A 26,255-nucleotide genomic window follows, 5' to 3' on the forward strand; every position below is an offset into this window, starting at 1 on the left:
GCAAGAGAGTCAATAGTAAGTGTTAAATACAGTCTACTTTGAGGTGCTGTATAATATTTAGATTTGTAAACTCATATCAATATAAAGATTTATAAGATTTGTTTTTGCTGAAAGACACAGGCAGAAATTAGAAGATTGAAGAAAATAACAAAGCAGGGCGAGACTGTGTTAAAATCACAAACCATGCATAATATGGGTCACTGGTTCAGAAAGATATCTGACTCTGGATGCTTCCCAGTTTTTCTTATTGATGTTCTGTTGTGTACATGTAAACATGTGCCATTTTGCAGTAACTCACAATATTAAAGAATGATTCTGGATCCAAAAATCCCTTTTCAATTGGGCCAAGTCCCACCTTGGTAAAACCTAGCCAATCACACGACCTTCTTGCATTTTTTTTCTCTTCTTCTGTAAAGGTATTTCGTACTGACTTCATCACTGCCATGAAGCTGCCGGACTCAGCCCAGCTCGGCCCAGACGACTTCTACGTGCTTTCAGACCCTTGGAGACAAGAGTGGGAGAAGGGAGTGCAGGTCCCAGCCAACCTAGAGGCCATACCGGAGCCTGTGGTCAGGTAGGAAATACACAGAGAACACACCGATAAACACCCAAACCCATGCAGTAGTTTGGTATTTAGTACCAAAGGTATTTTTTCTTTTGTTCTCCATTTCATTAAAGCCTGAAAGGCAGATTTAATCTGCATTGCTCTTGTAAGCACTAACAGCTGCCAATGGGGACATGAAGTTGCTGCCTTTAAAGAGATCTTGGAAAAGTTTTGCATTTGAACTTTTGTTTGGCATGACTAATTGTTTTTCTTTTTTCTTTTTGGAATATTGTTAGATTGTAGATTTTGTTGCAAAGTTCATACAACTGTGAAAATTAAATTTGCTAAGGTAATTTTGATAAGCTCTTGTAAATGTGGCTAAACGAGCAGACGAGATGCCTGAAGTTCCAAAGAGCTTTTGCTGGAATGATTAAAAATAACAAACAAAGGGCAATTTTTTTTTTTTTTTTTTTTTGGGGGGGGGGGCAATTAAAGTGTAATAACAGGTGTGGGAAGCCTTTACATAATTACATTTCCTGCAATTACACTAATTAGCAATACATTTGAAATGGAAAATATGCACACTCACTCCTGCACACGGAAATCTACAAAGGTATAAAGTGAGACGCTTTAGCTTTCTGTGCTTCAGTTCATTCATCCGTAAACACACACACACACACACACACACAACATCAAGCTGGTAGGCAGATGTGTACAGGCATGCACTTTGACCCACTTACATTCACTCCCATACTGTAAATTAGTCGCCTTTTTCTCTTTCTCCCTCTGTGTGTCTCTCTTATGGCGGTAGTCTCTCCAACTCTCTAGTACTACTGCAGCTGCTTCACGTGCCCGTGTGGTTTGTTTGGTGTTCTAGGAACTAATAAAAATGCTCAGACTGCCTGGTAATGCCTGTTGCACAGACATGCCATACTGTGAGGCCACACACGCACTGGCAAGCACACACAAGTGTTCAGTCTTTTTGAGAGACGGAGAAATAAACGAGTTATCGAGTCATGACTTATCCTCTTCAAACCTTCTGCATCCATGAATGCTTCCCCCCCAATTTACATGGCTCAAGAACCCCAGTCGCAGAAAATTATTAAACAAAAATATAGAGGCAGTGGGGGTTTTTTTGTTTTTGTTTTTTTACAGGAACATGGAGTAGGTGAAGAGGTGACACACATGTTGGTTAGAGGAAAGCAAAAAATTCCCACCATGGTAGATGTTTCTCATCTTTTTTTGTTTTTTTCCACTCTTGACTCAAGTTAAAAATATTTGTCCACTATTTAAAGCTGTTGGAGGCATTTTGTTTGTTCTAAATTGTTTTTAATTATTCAAGGGCTAAACTGGAAGAAAAATCACCATCTTGCCCCAAGTTTATCAGCGAGAGGTCCTAGGTCTGAATCACGGACAAGCCCCCAATTAATGAAATGGAATATCTATGGGGGACTAATGCAGTACATGAAAAACTCCTGTCTACTTTAAATCCCAAGTAGCCACAAGAAAAACTTGAGTAAATCAACAGGTGTTGTATTTATTAAGTAATAGTTTCAGAGGAATGGTTTAGGTTGAGCCTTTTGGAGACCAAAGATAGAGAGGCAAGGCTGAGATAATTTAGACATAGTGAAAATATTGGCCAAAGGATGTTGAAAATGGAGCTGCTAAGCAGAACGAAAAGAGGAGGATGTCAGAGAAGATTCATGAATGAATGTAGTGAAGAGGGACATGCCGAGGGTTGGTGTGACAGAACAGGATGCTGGGATGGGGTGAGATGGAAGCGTATGATCTGCTATTACGACCCATAAAGGGACCAGCCAAAAGACGAAGACATAGTAGTTTCACAAATTCAGGAGTACAAATCAATGTCAGAATGAGCCAAGGCCAAAATAACAAACAAGGAAAAACTGTCTACACTCCAAACTCCAAACTACTCATAAGAAACAAACCAGAAAGCAACAGCAGTGGCTCACTACCTATCATAAACAAGAGAAAACTATTCAAAAACGTGGCAGCTCAGCCTTATCCACTCCTTTAAATGCAAATCTTAAAATAGAAGTTGGAAATAGACCCAAGTGTTTCTGGGGGGAAGTTGGAAAAGTGAATAATCCTCTACCCAGATGCCATCTTGGCTCCTTATGTGTATGATAATCATGTTGGTGCCAGTCGCCTTTGAGCTGTACATGGGCCATACCATATCGAGGTACCTACACATTCAAATTAGCTTATTCTTTTTCACACTATTGAGATGTTCTCCCATGTACTTTAAATGGATTACTTGTAAGTCTATGAAGGTGCATCAGCATGTTAGAGGACTTATTTGCACACTAATCATTATGTTATGAGTAAATTGATTTATTTTAAATTAAATAACCTCAATAATTACTTGCTGTACCGATTGTTTAGCTATTTGAGGCAATAACCTTTTTCCTTAGCTGTTTAAGGACTAGACTGGAAAGAAATCACTGCGATGCTCGAAGTTCAGAAGTGGCTGCAGGTCAGGAGGCAGCAGGGATGTTCACAAGGCTGGGGGTTGATTACAAGCTCAATCTCTTACCTGTATCACAGTGTTGTTTGGCAACACTCTGAACACCCATTATATTATTTTGCACATTCATGGTCGCCATGAATAGAATTGAAGTAATTATTTTTCATTAACCATTCAGCCACTCCCTTATAAATAAAACAGAAATCTTTAGGATCTTGACAGCAGAAAAGGGAGTTGGAATGGTCTAATGCCATGTCTAATAGCGATATCTCTCAGTACACAGTTTTGATAACAAACAGTTTGTCTTTCAGTTTTACTTTCTTTTCAATTTGAAATCAGACAAAAGAATGAATGAGTCTGACTGCAGGCAGAAGACAAATGTTATAAATAATAGAACAGGAAACGGGAAAAAATCTGGTCATCTATGAGGTTTGACAGGATTGCTGTGCCACCCTTACTGTTTGCATTGCTTACCAGGTTAATATCATTTGTGACATATACACACACGCTCATGCTTATAAGCAATATGGCGCTAACAGATTGAACAGGGTCTGGAGGCAGAGAGATAGATGAGCATATTGGGAGAGAAAGAGAAACGCATAAAAGAGATAGTTGAGGATAGATGGATGCATGCGGGCATATCTATTATCTTGTATGTGATAGGACGAAGAAGGGATTTACTGTGACGCTGAAATGGAGTGATGATGGATGAATGGTGGGATAGTGTTAAAGAAGAGTAAGTGTGAGTGAGCTGATGGTCTCTGTCAGAGCCCCCGACGTTCATCCTTTTTTTTCCCCTCTCGTGTGTCACTTTGACGCCCCTCGTTTTTTCCTCTTCCTCTTTCCTATCCTTTCCTCTCCACACTTCGTTCTGCGATATGCTTGGTCTGAAACTGATCCCTGTGATTTCCTAGGTTTTACCCATATACGAGCCCCTGCGGTCAGGCAGAATCGGTGGTAGGAGAGCTTATTTTCACAGAGTAAGTGATGATGATGCTGAGACATTTTTTAGGTAAAAGGTCACAAGTAAATGCAATTACCAGACTGTAAGGATACCTCTTTAAGCTGTCAGTTTATGCAGCTTATCAACATAAATCACTGCTATTAGAACATTTTTAGTTAGAAATGACTTGTAAGATTGTGGGAAAATAGTTGGTTTTTTTTGTCTGCTATTTGCTTTAGTGCTTTTATGGGCAGCTGTTGCTTTGTTCGTTGTCGCTTGAAAGGTCACCAGTAAACAATGAGCTTCTTCTGTCTTTTAAATTCATTACAAATAAGTTAATAGCAGAGGTTGTCGCCCACGTAGAACAAGACATATGGCCAATAAGGCTGTTATGGCTTGTCAGCTGAAGAAAGATTAAACATAAATTCCATAGTAGGTTTTTTTTTTCATTCTCATTTGATAAATTTGATAACAAGTATACATTGTATAGCACACAAATATTTTTAAGGAACTCATTCATCAAAAAAAGTACTTACAGCAATAACTACTGCAGGGTTACCATTAAAAATTAAGAGTGATGCTTGGGTGTTTCTATGTCAAATTGTAAACAACACAAATTCAGTTAGAGGAGCACTCTTAAGTCTGTGTTGTTAAATATAAACAGCAGCCTTTTAGTTTAGCTTAGCAGATCACTAGCACTTGGAAGGAAAACTGGCTAACAGATAGTAGGAAGATATTCCTATAAGCACCAGTGTTTAAGAAAAATTAGAATTTCACCGTATGAGCAGATATAGCCCACAGACAACTATTTCCCAGAGGGCTGGGATATAAGCAGACCTTATAAATATAACCTGTAAGGTTCTGAAGGGAAAACAACCCTAAAAGGGATTTTTAAGGCTGACATGGAAATTAAAAATCAGATACAGATTTGGATACTGCTCCCGCACTAAAACGCAGTTCACCTTTTGTGGCCTCGCTGTTTCACTGATTTTTTTGGTGCAATTTTGCATGATTTTTTTTTTCCACAGCTCGTTGTTTTCTGCATCCTGATTGGCTGTAGACCATTGTCAATCCATCTCGTGCCGTGTCTCCAGTACAGTACAGAATGCGTTTAGCTTGCAAAATTTATACAAATCTTCGATCGCTAGCAGTGTGACTCTAAAGTGCCGTACTGTATGTTTGTACGTTTTCTCCCCAACAAACACAACAATACCGTAAATTCCGTATTGTTTTTTTAAATGCTTTTAAAATCCTAAAATCCTACCCTTGTATACTTTTAAAATTTGAAATAACCTGGTGCCCAGTTACTTAACAGACCTTCTCGACGTGTATTGCCCCAAGACAGCGCTCAGATCCTCTAATCAACTGCTCTTAGTGCAACAAAGGCAAATCAAGTTGGCTACTTCGCAGATTTCACCTATCACGGGTTATTTTTAGAACGTAACTACCGCGATAAACGAGGGACCACTGTATATTGGTCGATCTTTTCGTCACTTTCAGACAAATAAACAGATTTCACTAACATTTGCTATTTGTAAGCATTAATGAGCCCTTACAAAAAATAAAGTCTGTGGCTTAAAAAAATTCTTTGTTATTGTCAGAAATCTTAGATTGCTCATTTATGGTTTGCCCAACTCTGCTCAAATTAACTATGCAGCAACAACACTCATAACGTGGTTAAAAGGCATTTCTCTTATGTCTTCATTCTTACATTTTTATTGATTTGTTATTATAAATGCAGACACAAGTATATCGGTAGATATTTATATTCATATATAAGATGAGTGAATAATATTTTTAGTCAAAGGAGCTTGCAAAGAAAAGCGTCTGGACTTCTTTAAGTTGCTTGAAGACGTTTCACCTCTCATCCGAGAAGCTTCTTTAGTTCTAAGGTCAAATGGTGGAGAGTCCCAGATATAAACCTAGTGGGAGTGACCCCCCACAGAGGGACAAAAGGACCCCCTGATGATCCTCTAATCGCCTGAGCCAAGGTGTGAAACTGGGTGTGGGACCCAATCAGCCAGAGTTTCGGGTGTGTTCATTGTGAAACCTGGCCCCACCTTATCATGCGAATTCCTGAGGTCAGATGGCCCAGGATGTGAGTGGGCGTTAAGGCGTCTGGGAAGGGATCTCAAAACTGGATTATAGATGGCAGAGAGTTGGTGTCGTAAAGGGCCATCTGACCTCAGGAATTTGCATGATAAGGTGGGGCCAGGTTTCACAATGAACACACCCGAAACTCTGGCTGATTGGGACCCACACCCAGTTTCCCACCTTGGCTCAGGCGATTAGAGGATCATCAAGGGGTCCTTTTGTCCCTCTGTGGGGGGTCACTCCCACTAGGTTTATATCTGGGACTCTCCACCATTTGACCTTAGAACTGAAGAAGCTTCTTGGATGAGAGGTGAAACGTCTTCAAGCAACTTAAAGAAGTCCAGACGCTTTTCTTTGCAAGCTCCTTTGACTACGATGACCTGGATGACTGAGAACCTTCACAGACAATAATATTTTTAGTTTGTAACTTTTGGTTGTGTTTAGTTATATGTAGCCCTATATGTAGGAGTGGGTGTGTTGTGTATTTGTGTTGCATTTTAAAGTGTGACTCTATAAGTGGCCACCAGAGGAAATGCATTTTTCAGCCTCAGGTGTGAGCTGCAGGTATGTGATGACACTATTAATAAATTACCCCAAATATCTTTTTAAATTAAGTATTTTATGTTGGTGCATATCAACATATATACTAACTAAACCAATATATTGAATTGGTAAATGTTTTATCTGGTGACTTCTTTATTCTCATTTTCTCATGTTAAAGTGGTTTGGTTAACTCCATAATCAGAATAAATCAGAGGTAGAAATTACCTTGTTTCTTGCTTTTCCTTGCATCTCGACATCCCTCCCTCCCACAGCCTTCCAACCTTCCTCTCTACCTTTCGACCTAGTCGAGCCGAAGGCGCAGACACATTTTTCTTTTTTCTGTTTTTTATGAATAATGACATCATCTCCAAAAATTGTTGGAGAGGAAAAGAGCTGCAGGCCCCGTCTGGCTTTGACAACAATCCTCTTCTACATTTCCCTCTCTCCTTGGACCATATTTGGCTGCTGTGGCATGATTTTCAGTAAAACAGCTGTGGCATTTGGTGAAGAGGTCATTATGGTTTGATGCTCTTTTTCTGCACCTATCTTTACCAAAACACAGCAGGAAGGAAAATAGATAGCAATTCTCAAGCCCTCCTTGCTTCTCTGTGTCTGTCCTTCACCGCTGCCTTCTTCTATCTCTTCTTTTTTTCTCCTCATTTTTCTTTTTTCGCCGTCTCGTCTCCTTTCTCTTCATTTTTATTTTATTTTATCACACACTCCCCCTCCCTTTCTCTTCTCTCCCTCTTTCCTCTCTCCTTCTCCATGGTTTTGTCGGGACTGAGTGGAAGTAATTAACCGTTGCGTAATACTGGCTATGTGCAGATAGTGAACCAAGCTTTGCCAATGTCTGGACAGTCTTGGGTCCCCAGTGGCAATGCTAAACCAGAGAGGGAAATAATTACACATGCACATGAGAAGATCTTTTCCTTTTCACAAAATTTAAGAATTGGGATAGTGGTTATGTTATTTATTACTTCATTTTTCCCCCTTGGACCGGTGGCCAGGGTGGTGAATGTGAACCCGTTGTTTGCGGTTTGGCGAAACATGTTGGCTTTTGGTGCGCCGTGTAAAGCTGCGGTCACTGAGAGCATCACATGGAGAGAATCCTTACCAGAGTGGTTTATATGCTGCAAGACTACAGCAAAGATTGATTATGCAGATTTGTGTGGGGTTTTTTTTTAAGTTGCTTTTGTTGGAGGGAATCGCTCCTCACTTGGCACATCGACGTGCTACAGATTTAATTTATTGACGCGATTGCTTAACTTCAAGAGTTCATGGAAGTCCTGAGATAAATGTGTAGCTTTAACTGTCAAAACATAATGAGATACATCATGTGGAGTGCATTGGTGGAATATCAGTAGGTCAGGTTTCGGGCAGCTTTGATCATATGCAAAACTTGGCTCTAATATGTAAAACCTGCAACAAGCTTGCAGCCTTATTCAAAGGGGATGGAGGGTTTGAACCCAGAAAGGCTGTAAAAGCTGTTGTCAGATAAAGCAGGAAGGCAGTGGTGAGAATAGATACCAACGATATCTGTGAAATTCCTGCTCAGACAGACAAGCTTGTTTTTTTTAATTGGCTTAAAGTTTCCTCATTCAGAGCAATCCTGAAATATTTTCCACAGAATGAAAAAACCTTCAAAACTACTCACCTGTTGATGCTTTACATTCCAGAGATTCTTGAAGATGCTACCTGCATCTGAAGATCTGCTTATTTTTTTTGTGCTGCAACCATTCTTGCATAGAAAACATAGTAAGGCTGTGTTACACAACAGAAAAACAGCTGCAGACTGAAACCGAGTCCACTTAGACTATTAGCCTGCGTGTGTTATGACAGTCTGACAGCTGCCAAACACCCAACGCATTATTACTTTACATAGATGTCAGTTCGTTAGTGCAGCAGAGGAAACATTTGGTAATTTGTTCCAGAGTATTTTTGTACTCTCTGGATGGCCAAGCACTATGGACTTGGCAGGTTGGGACTGGATAAAAGTATAATTGCCCTGGACCTCCACCAGTACCACTGATTGAGTTGGAATGGGACATTAGAGAGGGGAAGCTCATATGTCAAGCTTTGCATTCAGGTATGGGTAGGGAAGGAAATGCCAACTAACATCATTTGAATAGATGCAATCAAATGGAACATCATGCAGCATAAACATGGGTTGTTACTGATTAAAACAGGCTGTTTCTGTTTCTACATAAAGAAAAAAGTCAGTCTGTTTGACTCACGCAAACACACCCTTCCAGCGGGCAAGTCAGACAGCGGGTCAGGAGGCTAATCGGCTACTAATAACTCAGTGACTGTCTCACACACACACACACACACACACTCACACACAGATAATGGATTGAAGGCAGCCTGAGGGCAGTGAGATGGATGGAGAGATGGTGAGAAGGACAAATTGCAGGATGGTGGAGATGGAGGACAGTCTAAATGTCATGTATCTCAAAGCTTCAGCTATATTTAAAGCATAAAAAGTATATGTTGACATTTGCAGATATTGCTGATTTTCTTACTCCACCAACGCTCTTGTCATACAAGGAGTTGATAAAGGTTAATAAATTTGGCTTTTTAAATAACATTTCTTTTGTTTCCACTTTTCATTTAAAACATAGGACCCAGCAAGTCTCTTAAGTTAGTATAAGAGATTGCAGATTCATCGGCTACCCGACCTGACCACCTTTTTTGAAGATTCTGCTTCTTCTTTGGAGACATTTTCCAGTTCGGTATCCTTTCCCGTCTTGGAATAAATGTGACATTTGTTGTTCCTCTTCTGTGTAACTAATGAAGAGACATTGCCAGTGAAAGGTCGGAACAGAAGCACTCATTCAAGAACATTAATAACAGGCGTAAAAAAAAAAACTATGGAGAAAAGCGGTGGGTAGATGGCTGTGAAGTCCCTTGTGGTTTTAAACTGCCAGGCCCAGCTGCAGCTCACTATGAAAAGGTTCACGTTCCTGAGTGTTGATTGTATGTGCACACGTTTCATCCAAGTATGTGTTTGTATGTGTAACAGGTGTTCACAATAACATCTGGAGCCTTGGCTCTCTGAAAAGGCTCTTTATCAGATGATAAGATGAGTAAGAGCAGCATCACCAGCACCGTCATTCACTGGGTCATCGGGTGCATGTGAAACTAATATGTTCCACACACAGCGCTGATGTTTGTTAGTAGTCTGTTGTACTCTGATACTCTCGATGCCTCTTTAACTTGGTTAGATGGATGAATGCACATCTAATGGGCTGATGTATATGTACGTGTAACATGGTGCTTGTCGTTCTGGGAAAAGCTGCCTACATAAATGACCTTCAGAATTAATATGTGACAGAACAGGTGGATAATCGAGGCACTTTACACTGTATAAATGTGTAATTTGTAATTTACTGCCTACTATGTCTTCATGCAGTGTCATTAAGATTAAAAACACTTAGCTAAAAACATTTGCAGTCTGCCCCTTCAAGACAGTTAGGAGAAATTATACATTTTACTCAACAATACTTGAATACATTTCCTTCCTGGTGTGTGTTTCTAGTGCTGTTCATTGTGCATGCATCTGTCCGTTTGGCAGCCGAGACGAAAGAGTAACAGGTTGGACCAACTTGTGATGTGTAGTACACAATATCATCAAAACGTGGAGATCCTTTCAAACAAGCCATACTTGTTCAGTCTTTTTCTAATTGTGCTGTCCTGAACTTGAACATTTAACCTGCTCTTTGAGGCGTGTAGAGTCTGAGATGTAGTTCTTGGGTTTTATGTAGATTCTCGGACGGTCCAACCTTGGCGTAAATTTGCTGAGACATCCACTCCTGCACATCTGAATGCTCCAAACTGCCAAATCTTCTGCTTTAATTCCTATGGAAGCAGTGAGGATGTACTTAGTGTTTAGCTGTATATGACAGACATATGTAATTCCACAAAGAATATAAAGTTGTGCTATATATCAAAGAGGAAAAATCTGTAAATATGGGGATATTTTATATGTGACTTTCTAAGTACAAACTAGATCATTTCCTGATGTAAATGGCATGCAGGAATGAAGAGATAAACATCCAGTGACTTCGATGGATCACTTATTGACCCATTGATGGACTGTTAGGGTTATACCAAAAACCACAGTATCTCATCACTACATTGCTATGAGGGGTTAAGTAGCATATCTCTCGACCGCAGGCTGATCTGGTTGCTTTTGGCTCGGTGAGTGAGCGAATATGAGAACTGTATTTCTTTAAGTATAGGCTGAGGAGCCAAACAGGGCCATTGCTGTCTGTATCTGGTAGGTCCTCATGACAAAGCTAATAGCATGTTACAGTGAGAAATAGCTTTTGATGTCTTTCCTCGGGAAGGGGTTTAATAAACTTCCCACTGAGGCTGGAGGGGAACCATAATGGCAAATAAAGAAACATAATAATACATGCTCATTTCTGAATGAGTTCACCGAGTCACTGGGTACATCTTTTACCACAATGGAGACTATTCTCAATAAACCATGCCTGGTTGTTTGAGTCATTGGCTGCCTGAGTGATTGGCCAGGTTGCTGGCTGACAGGTTTATTGACTGACTGATTGGCTGGTAGATTTCACTCTGCTTGCCACTTGCCTGATTGGTGTCTCCCTGGCTTTTTTGGTTGAAAAAAAAAAATGGAAGTATGATCACCGTGTTGTTTTTTGCAAAAAACCCCAACACTGCCTACTCACTACTTGACTGGGTCAGTGGTGCTGTTGCTCACCACATTTCAGGCTCTTTTCCTGAATGGCTGACCAGCCCCGTGACTGCTTGCCTGGGTGGTTTGTTTGTCAGATGCCTGGGAGAACAGCCACTTCCTTGACTGATTGAATGGACGAGTAAAGGGTCAATGAGTGGTTGCATGAAAATAAGAACAAAACCCTCTGCTCTCGCATTACCACAGCGTGCGGCTGGGTCTCTGGGTGCTTTATTAATCACATATAAGACAAGCAGCCTTGTTTGCTCACTGATTGCAGTGACTGAAATCTGGCAGTCTGGATGAATTTTCTTTTTGTACTTCTGGCCAGTATACAAGCAAGCAGCACAATGGCGGTCTGAGTGTCCCATCTTTGACCACTAATTTTAGTACTGTATTGACTGACTGGCTGGCCGACCTCTGTGGAATGACAGAGCTGAAAAGCGGACTAAATGACTGGTTGCCTGAACGGCTGGCAGGCTGACTCTCACACTGACTGATCATCGGCCAGAGCTGAGTTAGCGGGTGAGTCACTCTCCAGTTAAACCCATTCACCTCAAGCGGCTTGTGGGCAAAAACTGGCTTAAGTCTGGGGACTGAAAATTTAAACATTTCACTTCTAAACAACAGGTTTAACTTGCTAAGGTGTGTGCATGTGTGTGTGTGTTTTGGAATTGGTAAAGCAGATTGCCAAACTCTAAATATGCTGGCAGATGCCTCTACATTTCCTACCCAGAGATTCAGTTGGCAGTTTTTGATTTATTTAACCTTTTTTTTTAACCAGGCTACTGTTATTAAGTGCCATTGACAAAAAACTAATTTGAAGGCTCGACTGAAAAACGCAATGACTAGCCGGATAAAGTGTGAAGTAGAATCAGTCTGAGTTGATAAATGAATGCAGCTTTTCTTAAATTACAACGGGGTAAAAGCATTTCTGTGTGTGTGTGTGTGTGTGTGTGTTTGCTCTTGTGTGTATGAAAGCAATTTCCCTGTTCACAACACAGCATGTGTGGCATGTGTGGCTGGTGGTGTTTACTCCAGGTTACCCTTAGGCTGAGTGGGTAGATTTTGTGTGTAGATTTTTGTGTGTGCATCATTGTTGTTCCCCACATGGGTGTCATGTGTCATGTGAGTAAACCCAAGAGCCATGAGTGGGAGTCTGGACTGTGTGTGTTTAGGCGCCCGCATTTGTGGATGCACAGGATGTGTGTGTGTGTTTGTGTGTTTGTGTGTTTGTGTGTATCTGTTTGTGATACATCTGAGCTGTCCCTTGGGTAATTTTTTCAGTAAACACTGCTACATCTTGCATCCCTTGCTGTGCTACACCAAGTGTCTCTTACACACACACACACACACACACACACACACACACACACACACACACACACAGATGCAGACACACATGCAAAAGGCGCTACTGCATGTATTTCCTAAGTTACTTATTATTAAATAATAACTTTTTATAAGGAGCTCTGCTAGTGTTTTATCTACCAAGTACTTTCTGGCAAATGAATAAAGGAGCAGTATATTCACATTCAGCTGGCTTTTTAGTGAGGCTCTTATCCTGTGGTCGTTTAAACAGCTCAGTGTAGTGGACTGTGAGCCATTTACCTTTAGTGTGACGAGGATTCATCTCCACTTGCTGAAGTTAGGCTATACGGCCGTGGGATTAGACTGCATGGAGAGGCAATAAACTATTGGCGATTGAGACATCCGATGGGGCTAGCCGGTTAGCAGCTGAACTTTCAAAATAAAAGTGAGGGGGCTGTCGACTGGCGAATCAATCCCGGATGATGTTGGCAGCTAAAAAATAGTTTTTCTGAATATACTTTTGCACCTGTAAATATAGCCTTTTAAGTCTATATGCTGGAAACACCTTTCTTTCTTTGAAGGAAGGACTTCAACTCTGTTGAGATCCAGCAGTTCTTCTCTGCTATGGAAGATCAAAGCCCTTTGCCTTCTGCACTGTGGGTTCAACAACATCTGGACCACGCTGTCTTCCTTTTACCAATCTACCATCTGCCAGCTTCACTTGACTGTGTGTGTGTGTTGTGTCTGTATGTTTGTCTATATTAAAAAAAAAGATGGAAAGAGAGCGAGACACATGAGACGATAGATGGATAATTAAGCTTGCCTTCCATCTTTCTTTTACTGATCCATTATGTGTGTGTGTGCGTGTGTGTGTGTGTGTGTGTGTGTGTGTGCGCGCGTGTGTGTGTGTGTGTGTGTGTGTGTGTGTGCACGCTCACTTTGACTAATACTGTCACAGTAAATGTCCTTTCCTTTCTATTTGTGCGCAGTCTTCCTTTCCTCTCAGGCTGTTGCTCAAACATGTTTCAGATCAGTTTTGCAAATGCAGGTTTATTGTATTTCTTTTGTCTCTCTCTTTAACTCCTCTCTTTCTGTTTGTGTCCCCCGCCAGTATCCTCAGCCTGTTGTCAAGGTGAAGCCATTGACTTTAATGGTCACATTAGGGAACCCGGTCCACCCACTCTGGCCACTAAAACCTAACTGCCTCCAGGAGAGTAAACATTGTTTACTGCTTTTTTTTCTCCCAGTGGAGTCCTCAAGCCCAAGCCTCAAATAAAATAATATCCATTGATTTGGATGGATGCCTGGACGGACGGATAAAAGAAAGGGAAGATAAACCAAATGGAGAGCAATAGATGTAGACATTTTCATCCTCTGTTTTGAGCAGTAGCACAAAATTATTTCCAATAATATGACTTCATGTTTTTATCTGAAAAACAAAGACTCTGGGTGAGTGAGGAAAGTCGATCAGCACGGCATAAAAGCAGCTTTGGAAGCGTTTATCTCGTAAAATGGTGCTCGCATGCTTTTGCGGTGTTTTCTTGTGGCAGCATTACTTAATGAACAGCCGGTCTTTTGGTATCGCACGAGTCACTGAGGGAGGATCACTGACTCCAGTAACAGAATGTCATACAGTTGTGCTTCTTCATAAAACCACTCCATGCATCTGCATGCAGGTTTTATTGTATAATAGACCATCATATCCTCTTACAAGTCACAAACATCAACCTATTCATTGTTTAGTAGATCTCCTCCCATGGGCTAAGTCCTACCTCTTCAATGGTTTTACCTGGTGGAGCGATGGTGATGAAACACAGACTTTTCTGGAAAGCTTAGAGAATTCAGAGCACCCCTTGCATGCATAGGTAATACTTTAGAGTTTAGAGTTTTTGATTTCCTTTTGTCAAACTTGAGTGCAAATGTTTGTAGCTGCCCTGAAGCATAAAAAAACCCCATGACACATTACACCAGTAATGAACTGACTGCCTTTCCTCCCCTTTTGCCTCATTTATCAGCACGCATTGTAGAGGATGACCTTCTCAATAGCCTCTCACTGGGTATTTTCTCCTGCACCAAGGGTAAGCCACAAAAAAGAGCTGAAGTAAAAGGGAGTGAGCATTGGTGAGGGTTGTCTGCCAAATAGAAGAATGGGGACAAAAGAAAGGCAAAATGAAGGGACAGAGGCAGGGATTCAGGGTGGAGCGAATCATCCAGAGAATGAGGGATAGAGAAACTGTGGGGAGGAAGGATGTTGATGGTGGAGGAACTGAGGGAATAAGTAAACAAACAGGTAGATGAGGCGGTTGAGTGGAGCGGTACAACAACTAGATCTGCTGGGAATGACAAAAAGCAGGAAAGAGAGAGATGGACACACAGCAGAGCTTTGCTTATGCTTTAGCAAATAACAGCAAAACCCTCGTCCTTCTCCTCTCTCCTTTCCCTTGTGTTGCCTGTTCGCCTGTTTCTCTGTATGTGGGTTTAATCGAAGCTTTCAGGCACAGAATTAAAGCATGTGGGAATGTATCTCAGAGGAGCAGACTTGACGCTTTATGCCCTGCTAATGCAAAGAAGAAATTGAAACAAAGCTCATAAGAAAGGCAGCAGGCACAGATAGTTTTTAAGGCTTCCTAGTAATCTGAGAAGGGAGTTAGTTGAAAATTCCTAATTTTCTGTACAATGAGGTAGTGACACCTCATCCCTGTTGCTGTTTTATTAGGTTTGCTTAGACTGATCAATACTAAAATTGGAAAATACTAAAACGTGATAACAACACTTTCCTAGACTCAACGCATTGACTATAAATATGGATGTAGCGAAGGTGGTTTGTAAAGCCTTGATTTTATGATTTTAGCTGTTTTTGTCTTCGTGATCTATTGTCAGATATTTGTTGTAACGTATTCCAGAAAGCAGAAACACCACCAGCATAGTCTACAGCTCCAGCATAGTGATCCTCAACAGACATTTGTGAGTCAAAGCAGGCTTGCCTTTAATAATGCCTAACTTACTACCTTAAAGCAGTTGAAATAGATCTGTTATTCAAAAACAGTGACCCCAGGACAGTTTTTCATGAAGGGTCAATTTATCCTAAGGTCTGGATGTGTGATGGCCATGCAATCACAATGTCCCAGAGATTTGTCACTGACCACATGGTCCCTAGTAACTCAGAAAAAATGTGACTGGTTGGTGAGCAACCTCATTACAATTCCTTTGGTTGGTCTGTAAACACAGGGGAGCAGTAGTGAAACTGTAAAAAATGCACAACCCAGAAACTTAAAGTTCTTTTGAAACATGTTGATTACAGACTTTTACTTTGAAGGCGAACGCTCTCTGGTTCTGGTTTGTGTCACACTTTTTCAAGTTTTCCTACTGCTCGGCTAGTAATTGGGGAGTATTTGCTAACAAAATTGACATCTTAAGCTAAAATTCATGTAGCCAGTCTGTGGGCTATTCCCACGGACTGTTTGCCGGCTGCAGAAAAGAGAATTATAACATACAAAGAGTTGAAGTGAAACTGTGTTATAACAATGAAAAATGTCCACTGCAGTCATCACTACCTGTACTTTTCCCAATGCTCCACTGTCGCTTCTGTCTTTGTTGTGGTTCAGTTGACGACCAATTGGTATTTAATGACAGACACCGTCATCCACTTGCAGCATCATGCGGTTGGGATTTTGAAGAACTGCACGGGTGCAAGTTTGCAGTGGATCATTGCAGTGGATTACATCGCCTGTATGGAGAGCTTGCAGCTCTCAGAGTGCAGGCTTACTTATAGTGTTTACTTATGCAAAGAGACAGAATCGTGGGATCATTAATTACACATTACAGGCGACCACGGCAAACTGCTCGCAACCAAATGATTCACGAGGGCTGCCAGCAACCTCCAGAAACCACTCGCTACACATTTCCCCCCCCAGTGGTTGTATCATGGCCAATATGACGGACAACTCTCGAGGAGAACAAAGATCTATAAAAACTGAAAGTGTTATATGCACATGGAAACAGGTTTATTTTTGCTGTGACATAGGATTGTAACTAAATGCGAAACTGTCACAATTCGATGAAGGATTTGGCTGCACCTGTGGCTTGTTTTTACTGTTTTTGTTTTTTCCAAGAAGAAGATGGTGTTTGTTTTTGTGTGACTCTGCTGTGCATGTTTTTAGCAGGCACTGTTGTCTGAGGGGCTGGTGCTGGTGGTGGAGGGCTGTTTTTGAAGTGTTGGTGGGCTTACTGGAAGTGTGTCAGACAGGGGAAGAATGCAGGAAGAGGGTGGGAGTCTGCGTGCACGTGTGTGAGATGCATGGAGACGGCGCTAAGTGTAGGCTCGCACCGTTAAAGTGAAGTATGTGTATTTGGACATGTCTAAATGTGTGCATGTGTGGATGCATCCTCAAGGCTGCATTGCTTTGACCTATTATTCCACCCCCTTGTCTCAATTTCAAAGCCCACAGGGGTTCCCCGCAGTGTCTCTGGTAATAAAGCTTGGCTAAATTTATGTGTTTGATGCCTAGACACTGTGTGTTCAGTGTATAAAAATGAACACAACTATAAATTTTTGCATCCCCTGAGCGAATAGAAAAACAAATGCCATAAAGTGTGTCTTAGGTTTCCATTTTTTAATGGACATAAAAAAACAAACAAACAAAAAACAGTTAAATTAAGAATCATATTTACCGTCCCTTCAGAGTAAATTAGTTTCCCAAGCACAGGAAGAAAAGTAAGCCATACAATAACAAACACACCACAAAAACTGATATCATCCTTGGTATGTAAACATCCTGGACCTCCCTTGGGCCTGTTTAAATAGAGAATAAAGGAATAAATATTGAGTGACGTGTTAATATTCATACTTTTAAAAGCTAGTGTGCTACAGCGTTCTGTCGAAGCCCCTGGTGGTTCAGATTCATCGAGATTGCGACATCAGAGTGTTACGGCCGAGAAGGCCCGGCTGTGGGTGTGGACTCAAATGCAGACACAGAGGGAGGCAAACGGGCGTGAACACAGTGCTTTATTTACAAGTGTCTAGTGAAATTACACAACAGGAGACTATGAATGCTATGAATTATGAAATGCTATGAACTGTGAACTGTGAGGCCAAACTGTGAACATGAAACTGAGTGCTATGGCTAGGTGCTGGATTTCACGGATGGAAAAAAGGGGCAGCGGCTTGGATGGAGGTACGCAGTCACTATAATGAGAAGAGACAAGTAGTCAGTGGCAGTCCAGTGAATCACAGCTGCAGGGTTAGGCTATGGAGGTTAGGGCTTACGCGTTGCAGGTTTAAAGTGTCATGCGAGGAAGGGGTGTCCAGGGGGTTCCGGGTGAGGAGTGTCCAGAGAGGATCCAGAATATGCGTGGAGTGAGGGACTTGGCAGGGAGGCAGGCAGGTGTAGTCCGATGGTGGAGAGGAAGAAACCAGATGACAGAACCAGCGTCCAGGCGGAGATGAGAGTAGTTCGGGAAACGTGACTGCCAGGTGGGTCCTATGACAAAGAAAAACACGGTGAGGGAAAAGCAGTAGTTGAGGGTTCTCACAAGGGGTTCGCAGCCTAGCACTGACATGGGTTAGCAGAAGATCTGGCAGAGGTCTGTTGTGAATGCTGGTCTTATATGCAGGTGACTTGATTGGAACCAGGTGTGGAAGCTGATTGGAGTCTCTGCCTGAAGGTAGAACCCAGCGGAGTGGAAAAACCCCGTGCTCACCCGGACCATGACATCAGAGGACAAGAATCACAACAGTTACGGCATGAAAAGAATCAAAGCTTCTGCGGATTATTAGCAGATTGTTCCGCATCTTTCTTCAGTGTGGTCAGGTTGACATGTTTTTTCCCTTGGGTGATCTGACTTTTTCTCAGAATCCAAGCCAATTACTGGACTGTTCTGCAGAGCAATTCATAATAACAAATTCCTTTCCCATAAGCTGTTGCATACTCTCTACAAACCCTCACTGAATTGAAGTTACCTACCAAATGCTTGGTAGGTAACTGGAAAAACCTTTTTTCTCCTGTAAAATAAGCCAATGACTACAGTGTTTCTGGCTGGTAGTTCTTCATAGGATGCCAGTTACTGACTTCAAGCTAGTTACGTCGGACTCTATCAAGGTTGTTATCTTGTGAATTTTACAAGGACCCAAATACAGGTGTTCAATTGTTTGTGTTCACATGCACACAGTAAACACAAACAATTGCAACCCACCAGATTTTAATCATTAATCAGTTGTTTGTTAATGCAGTGTGAAAGGCCCATATATAGGAAATGTGATATAGGAGCATTTCCAGTCTAGGATTTAAAGCTAGGTTTTTGAGAAGGACCTAGTTTGAGTTGAAATGGACTATTTTACATCAAACCCATGTCAGCTTGATTACATCAAAATGCTTCTTGTAAGCACCCATCCTCACAGCTGCTAGATGCTGCTTTAATACAATACTCGAAATTGTAATAACACCTTGCACAAATTACTTTTGACTTCTGGGAAAGAAATCTGATCTAAATTTATTCAAATAACTGAAAAAGTCTGAGACATGGCCACTGGGTGAGGCTCATACTTAATAACATTATTATACCGTCATTCAATATTTCAGAATGATATACTGGATCTGCACTGGTTCATATCTTAATAATTTCATGGCATCAGATTATCCTAATAGTGCACTTACAGGCTTGTGGTTTGCAGAGTTTCTGAAAAGTAGAAAAGGCAATAGAGCCTTCATTTGTCAGGCTCTGTGTCTACCATGAAGACCAAGCTTCAAACTTTGCATTTTGATAAAAGCTTATAGTTTTGGTGGAATCACATGATCCCGAACCACCCATTAGTCTCTTCCTGTCACTAGGGAGTTCTTCCTTCCCACTATTGCCAAGCGCTTCCTCAGGATGGTCGAATTGTTGGGGTTTTCTCTCTCATAGTGTAGTGTTTTTTTTAATTCACAGTGTAATAAAGGCAGCCGTACATCTTGGCAGACACCCTGTTTGCTTATGGTAGAGCAATTTCTCAAAATAATTATGCCAATAAATTACGGATGTTAAAATTGCTACATTTAGTGCTTAGACCCTACCAGATTGCAAGGAAGTGCTGCATTTGCTTGAGAAATGTTGATTTAGCAAAAGGAAGAAAAGAAATGGAGGGGGAAAAAACCCCTGCGTTGGCAAAAACACAAATTGCCGGCAGTGTTGCTGGAGGCTCTGCAGTGAAGCAGCTCTCAGTGGCGGGTTGCTGAAGGAGCAGAGGCAGAAAGCTGGCCTATTAACTTTTGTCTCAGAGTGACACAGAAGAGCACACATGGAGAGAGGTGGGATTAAGTGCTCTCACTTTCAGTCTGTTTTAATCATCCCTCCCTCCTTCTCTTTTCATTTCACACTCTCTCCGTGTTTCTTTCAACGTTCCTGCTCCTCGACCCATCTGCTTTCGCCAGCTCTTTGGGTTTTATCTCTCCTAGGGTTATTGGCTAAGTGGCGACGCTGGTTCAAGTTGGGTTCAGTGAGCTCAAGTCAGCTTGTGAGAGTGACTTTAGCAGTGACCTTGTCACCGTCACGCTGTGACAATGTTTGCGCCCCGCTGTTTTGAAGCGCTACGGCCGCGTCTTGAGCCAGACCTATCTGTATCCAATGTGCTTGATGCTGCCAAGTGTGTCACTCGGGCCACTGAAGTTTCAGCAGTGTCTGTCACCAGTTGTCTGCCTGACTTCAATGATTTTGTGTTTGCTGTTTAGCTTTGCTGCCTACTGTCTTTTGCCCTCTTTCTCTGTCACGATGGCTTTTTTTTCCCCCCAGACAGTATTCCCATGCTTTGTTTCGCAAACAAAAGCACAAACACTGCTTTGTTTGTCAGGAGAGGGTAAGACGGACCAAGAGAGATTTCTCCTCAGCCAAACACACATGATATTTGAACTAGCCAAATGTATCTGGACACACGGGCTCTGCACACATGCAATAATTGGACATTTCATTCCAAAAATCACAGGAATTAGCGTGCTGCTGTAACAGCCTTCGCACTCCTGGGAAAGCTTTCCTCGTGGTTTTGGAAATTGGCTGGAGAGATTTGCTTCCATTCAGCCACAAGAACATTAATGAGGTTGCCCACTGATGTTGGGCGATAAGTGGCTGGCTCACAGTCAGCCCTTCGATTCATCCCACAAGTTTTCTGTGAGATTGAGGTCAGGGCTCTGTGCAGGCCAGACCATACTGCGTGAACCATTTTCTTTGTGGACCTTGCTTTGTCCGTGGGGGCATTGTCCTGCTGAAACAGGAACAGGACATTCCCTAAAATGTGGCCACAAAGTTGGAAGCACGCTATTGTCTAAAATGTCATCGTGCGGCACACAGCAAAGACACAGACCAAAAGCACACAATTGCGTATGAACATCTGTGTCCATATACATACAAGCTGCACGAGTTTCTTTGGGAAATGTGCATGTTCACATTCTTTAACTCACTTTGCACCGAAGTGAGTGTTTGTAAGCTGTGTTTGGATCGTTGTGCACAGTGACCACTTCTGTCTGTGCTAGGTTTTTCATTTGCTGAATAGTAATGTGCGTGTTAGAATTTCAGAGCTCATGACTCTTTCACCCTGATGCTTGTTAAGAGTGATGACAACGAACTGATTCTGGACAGTTTATCGGAGCTAATTGGTTGTATACTCCTTCCCAGAAACGCTCCTCCTTGCTATCTCTCTCACTCACACTCGCACACACGGACACACTTTCGCTTCATGCTTGACAACATGACAGCAAAACCACATTTCTCTCTCCCTCCCTCAGCCACCAACTGGTTTGTGTTAATATTCATGACCTGTATATGTTTCACAGAACTGAAAACACTTGACTGTCTGCTCCCATCATTTTCTCTTGCTGTGTGTTTGCTTGTGTGTGTGTGGTGTTTAAAGTGCCAAGGGAAGGACGGTTCTTCATTTTGTATTTATAGTCCCCCCCCCCCCACATCTCACACACACACACACACACACACACACACACACACACACACACACACACACACTTTTCCTTATCTGCTTGTCTGTATTCAGGGCAGCACACTGGGCTTTGATAGGGAGAAGGAGTGAGTTAGGACAGTCTTCTGAAATAGAAGATAGCGCTATTATAAATCAGAGATTAAATTCGATTAGATTTGATTAGATTAAATCATCCCTGTGGGGAAATCAGGTCATCGCTTGCGCAGATAGCAGCCTGCAGCAGAAATAAAAACAACCACAGAAAAACATGCAAATGAAATGAGTGAAAAATGGAAAATTGTAGCCATAAGATGACCCACAGCCAGCGTTTCCTACACTTAAACTGAACCCTGGTCCAGCCTCCCAAGTATATTAATGGCTACTGAAGTATTTTACTGTCTTCTAAAAATCTGCTTGACATTGCAGTCCGTGATTAATTAACTAGTTGACAGTGTTTCCACACCCTTCCCCTCTTATATTGTTCGAAGACACTAATCGCCAGTGTTGCATGCTTTCTGAAGAAAAAAATACACAGAAGATATTTTCAGACATTTTGGAAAAATTCTTGTTGTATTTTGTTTTCTTGAAACTTTTAAATCCATTTTCCCTCCACCACTCAAAATTTAAAATCATTTTCTCAATTTTATGTTGTTTTCTCAGAAGTTTCAGTTACTGCGTTGTAAAGTTTAAGACACCTAGCCCAAAACCGTGACTTATGGATGGCAAAAAATGTTTACCGTTAACCATCTCCCAAGTAAAGTTAGTCTGTGATTGGTTCTAGTGACTGGGCATCATGTGTGGTGTACTGTCGTGTGTGTAATGTCAAGGTTTTACTCTTCGGCTCACCTGTGCTCATAGTAAGTGGTGAGAATGCACTCTCTACTAACCACTCTATGGCTGTTTTTATTTCTGCTGCAGGCTGCTCTCTGCACAAGCAATGAGCCGATTTCCACACAGGGATGACTTTTTGGAAAACAACCCAACAACTTTTAAATAAATGTGAAATCTCAGCACTGTTTTCTTTAACCTGTTATGGTGATTCAGTCAGATGACACTGTGGTTTTAAAACTAAGATTTTACCTTTGCAGAGAAGAATACCTGAAATATTCTAATGACCGAAGTAGCTGACTATCACTACTACAGCTATAAATGAGAGTCACTGAATTTCATTACAAGACTGGGTTCTGATGGTTCAACATTAGAGTCAAAGTTCTTAAAGAGCTGTGATGTCTTACTTTTTTCCTGTTGGTCAGCTCTTTTTTTGTTTCTTAAGGTTTTTGCTTTTATTTGCTGGTCACATTAGAAGGCCAATAACATGAGGAGAGAGCACAGCATTACACTTGGAACATTGTGGCCAAATGGCATGCATCTTAACTACTAAGCCACCAGGATGCTTCAGGCTTCTCATTTTAGCCAGTACTGACAGTCACTGTTGCCAGGAGTGATAAAAATTGCCCCCAGCAGATTGTATCAGACGTAGCCGACTAATGTTAGTGCCTCAAGTAATTTGATGGCCAAAAATCTTTTTGAGGGGTGTTGTTTGGTTAATGTGCTTGCAGATACCCAGACACTGGCTTGTGTAAGTACCTCTTTCATATACTGCACTGATGAGTTGACAGTGTTAGGCTACGTTCACACTGCAGGTCTTAATGCTCAATTCCGATTTTTTGATCAAATCCAATTTTTTTGTCTGCTTGTTCACACTACAAATAAAATGCGACAGCGAACGCGCTCTAGTGTGAACGCTCAAAGCGGCCCGCATGCGCAAAAGAAGACGTCACACACAACGCGCTCTGTTTAGACCAAGAGCAAACAATATTGTTTGACTGATGGCCGCTAATATAAAGACTTCGGACTTTACGTTTCCCAATTTTTGCTTTAAGTTATTTTGTTATTTACATAATAATGTAGATAACCTAATAATTATCTTTATTGCTGTTTTAGTGGAGCGGTGCTTCAAAGGATAGTTGCAGATTTTTGTCAGAATCTGCAGATTATGCAGTACAAATAAAATGGTCACGTTTCTCCAACGTTGTCTTTCCAACAGTTTCCCTGACATCTACACTGGATGGCCAGGAAGCGTTCGCGATGTCTTCTCGGGCGCTTCTCCGGAGCTGATAATTGGCGTCTGTCTTGTGTCAGTGACGTAAAAGACGGATTTAATGCGACGTGACCGTTCAAACTGCAGTCGCTTTCTAAAACATCGGATATGTATCGGATTCAGTACCACATACGAAAGTGACCCAGATCGGGTTTGAAAATATCGGATTTGTGCCGTTCACACTGTCATACCATGATCGGATATGGGTCGCATTGTCACGGTCCGGGTCAGCGGCCGTGTGAAGAGTGGAAGGAGGACTCAAACGCAGCACTATTTCAGACGTGAAGGGTAATTTATTGACAATACCAAACATAAAGTGGAGATGGCAAAACTGAACTAAGGACGAACTAAACTGGGAGAAACTACACAAAGGAGTGGCAAACCTGAACATGAAGGGAGAACAGCAGGGAGAGCACGCAGAGGATTTCACAGGGTATGAACACAGACGACGCGACGAGGAGCAGAGGAAAACACACACTATAAGTACACAGAGAGACACTGGGAAATCACACACAGGTGGGAGACACAGCTGGACCTGGTTAACCTGACGAGACAGGGGAACACTGACACCAGGGACCAATAGAGGGAGCACAAGCTCAGAACCCAGTACCTAAAATCCCAAAACACAAACCATCCCAAAACAGCCCATGAATAATAAAGAGAATAATAACAATAAAGAACACTGAGTCATGGTCGCAGGACCATGACACGCATAGGGTCAAGAAAATCGGATTTGATGCGCTTTCGCCTGCAGTGTGAACGTAGCCTTAGTAATAGTGTAGGTTGTGTAGGAATCACACTTTCAGCGATTGTATGTAAAGACCTGAGAGATATATGTGGCTGTGGTTTCAGTGGAAGAATGGCTCTGAAGAAGCCAGATTTGGTCACAAGAGAAGTCCAAAAGTGAGTGTTTAAACCTAAAACACGGTGGAGGCTCTGTCTTTGTTTGGGGCTGCATTTCAGACAGTGGATGTTAGGATTCTTGTCAAAATTGAAGGAATCGTGAACTCAGGACAGTACCATCAGATTTTGATCCACCATTGAATGCTATCTGGAAATTATCTGATTGGCAATGGCTTCATCTTTCAGCGTGACAATGATCCCTAATCTCACTGCCAGTGCAATAAAATCATACCTGGACAGAACACACAGAAGACGCTGGAACAGCATCAGTCATGGGTCGGCCTGCCCATCTTGTTGTCTCGCCTGTTGTCGGTTGAATGTCTTTTGCTAGTACATCTCTACTAGCCTCTGCCTGTGTGGACACCATTTAAGATGGACCAGGTCTCTACTGAATCCCTTTCAGTATCTGTGTACAGTTCTCCCTTAATGTCACACAAAAGAACGTGAAACCACCAAGTTAGTTTTTGACAAAGCAGATGTACGGGGAGCTACAATACTGTAATAAAACCTCAAAAATCAAGTTCCAGAAGTGGAAAAATGAGGGAATGAAGAAATATTCACCTAGTCGTAATAAAGACCTAATCTGTACTTAATCATTTCTGGTTATTCATCTAACAATATTCTGTTTACAAGTCTTATTTTAATCTCCGAGGCTTTTACTTTCAGTATTTGCATATGCTGAAAGACGAACAAAGGTGAATTCAATTTGTGGAACTGATGATGGATTCAAATTAGATAAAATGCTATTTAACCCCGGCCATATTACTGAGAAGGTCGCAGGTGTGAAAGTGTAACTGATGGGCTGTGAGGCAAAGAGGTGATGAAAACACAGCTTCACCCACGCGTGTGTGTGTGTGTGTGTGTGTGTGTGTACTGAAACCTCATATAGAAATGTAATTCTTTCCATCAAGTCAGTGTAGAAAGGGCTTAGTGCATGTATATATATACACGCACGCACACACCACTGTATAAACACCATAACACACTGCATTTGTTCCTGGAGAAAGGTGAGTCATCCTCATCCCGCAGCCGATGAAAAGCAATTTACACACACACACACACACACACACACACACACACACACACACACACACACACACACACACACACACACACACACACACACAAAGCATGTCCAGTAAGTTTAATGACATCATCCAAAGCAGGATAGCAGGTGAGGGCTGAGATTACCACCTTCCCTCATTTTTCTGTCCCTTTATTGTCTTCCTTTTGCTCTTTCCTCCTCCACCTGATCTTACTTCTTTTTCTTCCTTTTTTTTTTCTCTCTGGCTCAGTAGCCCTCTATCTTTTTTTCTCTTACTCTCTGGTCTCTTATCTTGTAAAGGAGCTTTTTTTAAAACCACTCCCACACACCTACTCTGATCTGTCTTACAGAAGCACACCAGAAAACACATGTATGCACATACACCCACGGACACATACTGTTTGCAAATTGCATCATGCATGTAATGAGGGCCGAGCCCTCAAACACAACTGGGCATTCGCAGACACGCACATACTGGTGCACACAGTGACCCACACCGCAGCTGCAACTTGCACAAGCGCTCACACCATCTCATATTCATAAATGCTGAGATAACAAACACACACAGTGAAGAGCAGAGGGTAGGCAGTGCTATCGGACTGAAAACCTGTCAAGATGTTTTTCCACAAGACTCTTTATT

At 41.8% G+C, this 26,255-nt stretch overlaps 1 protein-coding gene across 2 annotated transcripts in view; it reads left to right on the forward strand.

Annotated features, from left to right (window-relative positions):
- The window catches only part of jade2 (jade family PHD finger 2), a 237,396-nt gene that overhangs the window by 79,651 nt on the left and 131,490 nt on the right, over positions 1–26,255 (forward strand). For both annotated transcript variants that reach the window (XM_004561763.3, XM_012922018.3), the window contains exon 4: positions 417–574. In XM_004561763.3, coding sequence (XP_004561820.1) covers positions 417–574 — 158 coding nt within the window. The remainder of the gene's footprint in view (positions 1–416; positions 575–26,255) is intronic.

This window comes from Maylandia zebra, linkage group LG10 (assembly GCF_041146795.1).
Source record: "Maylandia zebra isolate NMK-2024a linkage group LG10, Mzebra_GT3a, whole genome shotgun sequence".
In the NCBI taxonomy this organism is placed as follows: Eukaryota; Metazoa; Chordata; class Actinopteri; order Cichliformes; family Cichlidae; genus Maylandia; species Maylandia zebra.